Source organism: Aspergillus fijiensis, assembly GCF_003184825.1.
Source record: "Aspergillus fijiensis CBS 313.89 unplaced genomic scaffold BO72scaffold_8, whole genome shotgun sequence".
Taxonomy (NCBI): domain Eukaryota; kingdom Fungi; phylum Ascomycota; class Eurotiomycetes; order Eurotiales; family Aspergillaceae; genus Aspergillus; species Aspergillus fijiensis.
Window position 1 is genome coordinate 63,587 of NW_024468984.1, and position 6,000 is coordinate 69,586.

General features: G+C 51.9%; 2 protein-coding genes across 2 annotated transcripts; both read left to right on the plus strand.

The window, feature by feature from the left end:
- Positions 1-730: 730 nt before the first annotated feature.
- Positions 731-1,499, plus strand: BO72DRAFT_281045 (uncharacterized protein). Its single transcript, XM_040940283.1, has one exon. It carries the CDS (start codon positions 827-829, stop codon positions 1,325-1,327), a length of 501 nt encoding a protein of 166 aa, XP_040804503.1. The 5' UTR covers positions 731-826; the 3' UTR covers positions 1,328-1,499.
- A 2,645-nt stretch (positions 1,500-4,144) lies between these two features.
- png1 (peptide-N4-(N-acetyl-beta-glucosaminyl)asparagine amidase) lies at positions 4,145-6,000 on the plus strand. The gene is made up of 3 exons (XM_040940284.1): positions 4,145-5,042; positions 5,105-5,505; positions 5,561-6,000. Exons 1-3 carry the CDS (start codon positions 4,510-4,512, stop codon positions 5,974-5,976), a joined length of 1,350 nt encoding a protein of 449 aa, XP_040804504.1. The 5' UTR covers positions 4,145-4,509; the 3' UTR covers positions 5,977-6,000.

Below are 6,000 nucleotides of genomic sequence, written 5' to 3' on the forward strand. Positions count from 1 at the left end.
CAACTTTTTTACAACTGTCCTCAGCTATTGAGACTGAGGAGAGAATCACATCAAGCAATCCATCACTGGAGAACCCTTTTAAGATATATACATTATATATTGTAAAAAGCTGAGGACTCATAACACACCCTCTTCTTTCACTCCTCCATCGCAGAAGTAGATGAGAAACCGTGGACGACAACCTCGGGATGATCCCAACAAGGTAATTCCGAAGGTCCCCGGGCCTGGGGGGGGCGGTTTCAACTTGCAGCACCGGGTATGGTCCCGACCCCTTATCTTCATCTCACCTCACGTGCTTCGAAGAAAAAAGGGTCTCGAAGGTTTCATCACCCAATTCTCGTGATCGGCCGCCCGGGGGAAGGATGACTAACCCAGACATACGTAATCACGAGTCATGGGAAAAGAAGAAAAAAAAAAAAAGCCAAGATTAACTCTGAGGGGGAGGTTGGAACTAGTCCCGTTGAAGATCCCGTTTTCTCTCTCTCTCTCTCTCTCTGATCCGTTCTCAGGCGTTGTCGCTAATATTAGCAACGGACATAGAGTACAAATTATATATATCTACGGTACTTTAATATGGAAGGAGAGGATGAAGGGTAGAGGCACAAAACCTGGGAATCTTCAGTTGTATGGTTAACTCATCAACGAGTTGTCGCTTAATCTTGCTACGATTTAGAAAAAAAAACACAGAAGAACAGACAGAGTATAAGGTTCGGAGTCTCCTGTTGGGCCAGACAAACGAATGAAAAGAGGTCAACCTACGGTATGATGCGATGCTTTTGATCAAGGGAAATGTTTGCCGCCGATTTTCCTCCAGGGTCTGGCCACCATGGACCCCTACTCAAGGTCTCTCCTCTTTCTTCCTTGTGCTGTTGAACCATTGGCATTCGGCATCAGAGACACTTCTAACCTACTCCGTAGAGGGATCTACCCCCTTCCTTCATGGATGGCAGGATCGGGACCACCAAAAAGTCAAAAATCCGAAGAGCAGAGGATAGCCAGATCTCGACACGTCTTGTTTTTCTTCCCCGGGTCTCAATGGGATTGCGAGTCATTTTCACCGACAAAATCCCCAATTGAAGGGCCAAGTGCTCCCATTATTTTTAAACCTCCCCTTGGCCAGGCCCCGCCAGGGTCTAGGGCAGATGTGTGGTTGACAGGCACCTTGGGAGAGACTCACCGAAGGGGCTTAGCGGGATGGGGTCTTTCCTCCAGGCTTCAGGCTCTCCCAAAGTTCCCTCGGACCTCCAGCCAGATCTTGTTGCTATGCCAAGACGGACGCTTGCGCGTCTCCGCCACCAATCCGTCCCGATTAGGAAGGATACCGTAATCATGTAACGCCGGGCGGTTTGAAATTGCTTCCATATCGAGTTGGTCCAGAGAAAAGGGAAAAGGGAAAGGGAGGCTGAGGCATGAAGCCTGGAGGGGTTCCTGCACCTTCAATCTGTCGGTCTGTACGGCTGTCGGCTTGGTCGGGCCGTGCGACCATGTTGCTCAGCGCTCTTTTCTCTCTCTCCGGGGAAACTGGGTTTCGCCGTGCTCCTGAATGTTCCATGTCAATCATGATGCAAAGGTCTTATTCATCACAGGGTCTTCTCTGGGAAGGAAAGGAGGAGGTGGCGAGACGGATGTCTATCAACTTATCAATGTCTTGCGTCGCGTACATGAAAATCCTGTCTGTCCGTCTGTGGGGATAGCTGCTGCAATATTGCAGGTGCCGCGTAGTGCTTGTGCTGGATAGGGTGCACGTCTTATCTGTGCGGTGCTCACTCAAGAAAGACGCTTTCTAGGAGAGGGGGTCTAGTTCACATATGTATACGTACGATCAGCCCTGATAGTCATTGTGTGTGTATCACATGGCATACGTCAACGCCAGAGGATTCGTCGCCTGGTGAACCCATGAGCAATCATCAGGATTTTGACCCGAACGACAGGGCCCGTTTCGAGTCGGTCGGACTGAAGGAGACCTGCATGGGCTTCGCAATGCATGCCGGAACTCGGACTTAGGGGTCTATGAGGGCATGTAAGGCATAGAGGATAGGGCCTCGACCTCAATTCACATTGATCAGGATCACCATGACCATCGGCCGGCTTAAGTCTATCCCGGCCAGCATCGTGGTTGGTCCTTATAGGAGGCATCATGGATTGACGACCTGGATCCTCTGCACTAGATATCATGTCGCAAGCACCTAGCGGAGACTGACCAGGAGTTTGGAAGTTGGATACTGCCGTTTCGGGACTTCGTTCAGCAGAAAAAACCCCAGTTAGTTAGCAAATAGTCACCTTGCTTCCTACGTTCAATTCGTTAGCCTGTTACATTATTTTCGCATCTCGTCCTATTTGCCCAGAATCGTTACTCTTTTCCAGCAAGGAAGCTCGATCTCTAACTTCCGATGGGATATCCACTGCTTCGTCAGCGGAGCAAATAGTCTGAGTGGGTGCAATTCCGACTATGGGTCCAGTATACTCGTAAGGCTATGCGGTTGAAGCCGCGATAGATAATTAATTGCCTAGTTGGGGAGGGAGATCGATGAAGCTCTTCGGTTAGGCTGTCATTTTCTCCGAAATGCCCTTACTTGAAGCTTTAGAAAGTGCGTTCTCGGAGGAAGAGAGGATGAGGGCAAGAAGAGAAAAAAATCGCTGATCCGGTAGCCTGGAGATGAAGTGGACACTACGTGCGTTGTGCACGGTCACTAAGCATGACAGAGTGACCGATGGTGACATTTTTTAGCCTGTTGGTCAGAGAGCCGCGTAAGACGGGCAGGCTGACGTCGAACGAGATCCCCCATGGCGCGGACCCGGAGTGCGGTCGGTCGCGCTCGAGGATTGCCTTGTTAGGAGATTTTGTTCAGACGCGTCGACGAGAGGAGAAAAAAATTTCAGATACTCATATGGTCGCAATCATTTGTCTCGCCGCCCAAGGAGGATGATGAAGCCCTTCGGAATCCAAGGTATAGCAGTGATCGGAGGCTTGCGTGGACGTGTCTTGTGAAGAAGAGAAAATCCCTCTTCCTTTCTAGTCATGGAGAAGCGAGCAGAGAGCCAAGCTTTGGGAAAGAAGCATCAGCAAGTGGTTTTGTACCCCATCAAAAGACTAAATTGTTGCCAATGTGCCATGCGATGTAGGCATCGCAAGCAATGAGTGGAGCCAAGACATCCAATTTCGCAAGCACCCCGTAAACGCATCAACAATCAAGCAAAGGATGGCAATGGCTTCAGCAGTTCTGCTGCTGCTGCTGCGACGACGAGAGGACGACTGTTGGTAGGGGTAATATTAGGGGAGGAAGGGTGGCAGTGGGAGTGGTTGTGCCAAGGGCTTATTGCCACAGGGGGTAATGGTAGTAAAAGGAGAATAATTTGCAACGAGAGCATAGATACCTACGATGAGGATGCGTGGCAGTAATGCCAACCCTCCCAAAAGATGCGGACGGAAGCAAAGAGGGTCTTGGCCATGGTTCAGTTAACTGTTTCGGGGCGGGACACACGCGGCTTGCGGTGCTGGCGCGGGGCCCTGATTGGGGCGAGGAGCTCAAGGCTGACGACGCTTCGCCCTCGCTGCTGGCGTGGATGAAAAAAAAAATGGCCCTTTAACCCAAAAAATCCATTTTCTGCTAAGCTACTTCTTATCCAACCACGCTAGACACTCCCAGAGTCCTAGTACGGGTCCAGTCAATCAGTCAGTTAGTCAGTTAGTCAGTCACCACTGCAGCTGGCACTCAAGTCACTGCGCACTTCCTACAGAGCGGACGGTTTCTTCTGAAAGTGCCTGTCTTGTGTCGTAGACTGCCCCATCCAATACTGCGTGTGGTCTGGTCCTCCTCTCTTCTTCTTCTTCTTCCTCCACCACCAACACCACTCTACCCTACTACAACTCTTTCTTTTTTCCCCATTCTTCCTCATCATCATCGTCGTCGTCGTCCTCACCTGTTAGCGGACTCCTCCTCACTTTGTAGTTTTATCCACCTTCTTAACTTAACTCTAACCGCTTCTCTCTTTCGTTTCTTTCCCTCTTTCTTCCTTTCTTCTCTCTTCCGCTCCCCTTTCGGACTCCCTTCCCTTCCCTCCCTCTCCCCTCCCAATTCCAATCTTCGCCTTACCCTTTCGGTCGTTCTCGGAGCCACGTCCTTCAATCTACTCTTCACTTCTGTTTCACTTTACCTGTAGCCCATTGTCGACTGGCTTCAGGTTCATCTTCGTTGCTCCTACTTCTCCTCCTTCATAGTCGTGGCGGTTACCTTGACTTCAGCGCCAAGCGTGGCGACCGCCTGGCTGGGCTGTGCGACCATCATCATCCTGGTCGGCCGACTTGACTGACCGATTCTTTTCTTTCGACAACCAACTCTTGAGACCCGTCTCCTGCCAAACAGCTCTATTGTTCTGCAACCGACTCGGATTCATTGTTCGAAATACCTCAGTTGGAATTGGGAATTGACTTTGTTCACCCTGGAGATCTATACGCCTTACTGCCGCCGCTGGTGTCATTGACCCTGCCCCTACCACCCATCCACAACCATGGCAGACGGAAGACACCACCACCACAACCAGGCGACGAATCCTGAAAACTTCGATGCCGGCGAACTGACAAATGCATTTGAACAATTGATGCGCAACAAGCGATTCAACCAACTCCAAGAACAAGCCCGATCACAATCTCGCACCCAATCACCCTCTCCCGGCCTCTACCCTCCTCCCCATCCCTCGCGAGCACCACCACCGCCGCCCCCGACCGCACCTCAGTATCCGGCCCACCAAATGCCTCCGCAAACATCGTCACAGTCACCCCTACTTCGCAGCCTACCGATCGTTCCTGCCCCTCCTCAAGATCCGGTGTCCCTCAAATTTCGCAACCTCCTCCACGTTCTCTCCGTGACACCAACTAAGTACGAAAATCCAGGTCTTCTCGATGAGGCGCTCTCTCACATCCCTCTCGATCGGTTGTACGCGGAAGCAGAGGAGGAGAGCCAAATATTGCAGGCCCAGGCAGCTAGTGTAGGGGAACGACCAGAATGGGGTTATCAAGATTGTGTCATTCGGGCCTTGTTAAGGTAGGCTTAACTTCCTTTTAGAGAGGTGACAGGATTGACAACTTACTTACTTTGGGTACCAGATGGTTCAAACGCTCCTTCTTCCAATTCGTCAACAACCCCCCTTGCTCTCGCTGCTCCATGCCTACAATCGCACAAGGCATGACTCCTCCTACGCCCGATGAGACCGCACGGGGTGGCACTCGAGTTGAACTCTATCGATGCTCGGAACCTAGCTGCGGCGCTTACGAGCGGTTCCCTCGGTACTCCGACGTGTGGCAGTTGCTGCAGACGAGACGGGGACGTGCAGGAGAGTGGGCCAACTGCTTCAGCATGTTCTGCAGAGCCCTCGGAGGCCGTGTGCGTTGGGTCTGGAATGCTGAGGATCATGTCTGGACTGAGGTCTATTCCGACCACCAGAAACGTTGGATTCACGTTGATGCTTGCGAAGAGGCATGGGACCAGCCCCGTCTTTACACTGAGGGTATGTGCTTCATTGTACCGGTGCATATGAGGGATGCTAACGCAGATTGACATAGGTTGGGGCCGCAAGATCTCATACTGCGTTGCGTTCTCGATTGACGGAGCTACGGATGTCACCAGACGATATGTTCGAAGCCCGACGAGGCATGGCGCTCCACGGAACCGTGTGCCCGAGGAAGTTCTAGTTTGGTGTATCCACGAAATTCGGAAAAAGCGCCGCGAGAATTTGTCCAAGACAGACCAGCGACGCCTGATGAAGGAGGACGAACGCGAGGAGAAGGAGCTCCGTACCTACACCGCATCCGCCCTTGCAGCCGAGCTGAACAACCTTTTCCCTCGGAACACCACCAACAGCCGCTTGGAAGACCAGAAGACCCCCGCTTCCCGACAGGATGCCTCCGTCGAGTGGCTAAACAACAGACAAAGAACATCCGGCCAGTCAGGCCCAGATGGCTCGCAGGACGGCCGCTAACGACGCGTTCCCTGAACTGTCCAC

Excerpts from the sequence above, each read along its gene's own strand:
- BO72DRAFT_281045 (XM_040940283.1), top strand. The coding sequence starts at position 827 with ATGGACCCCTACTCAAGGTCTCTCCTCTTTCTTCCTTGTGCTGTTGAA.
- png1 (XM_040940284.1), top strand. The coding sequence starts at position 4,510 with ATGGCAGACGGAAGACACCACCACCACAACCAGGCGACGAATCCTGAA. Across the intron at positions 5,043-5,104 it reads GTCATTCGGGCCTTGTTAAG|ATGGTTCAAACGCTCCTTCT; the intron begins GTAGGCTTAACT and ends TTTGGGTACCAG. Across the intron at positions 5,506-5,560 it reads GCCCCGTCTTTACACTGAGG|GTTGGGGCCGCAAGATCTCA; the intron begins GTATGTGCTTCA and ends AGATTGACATAG.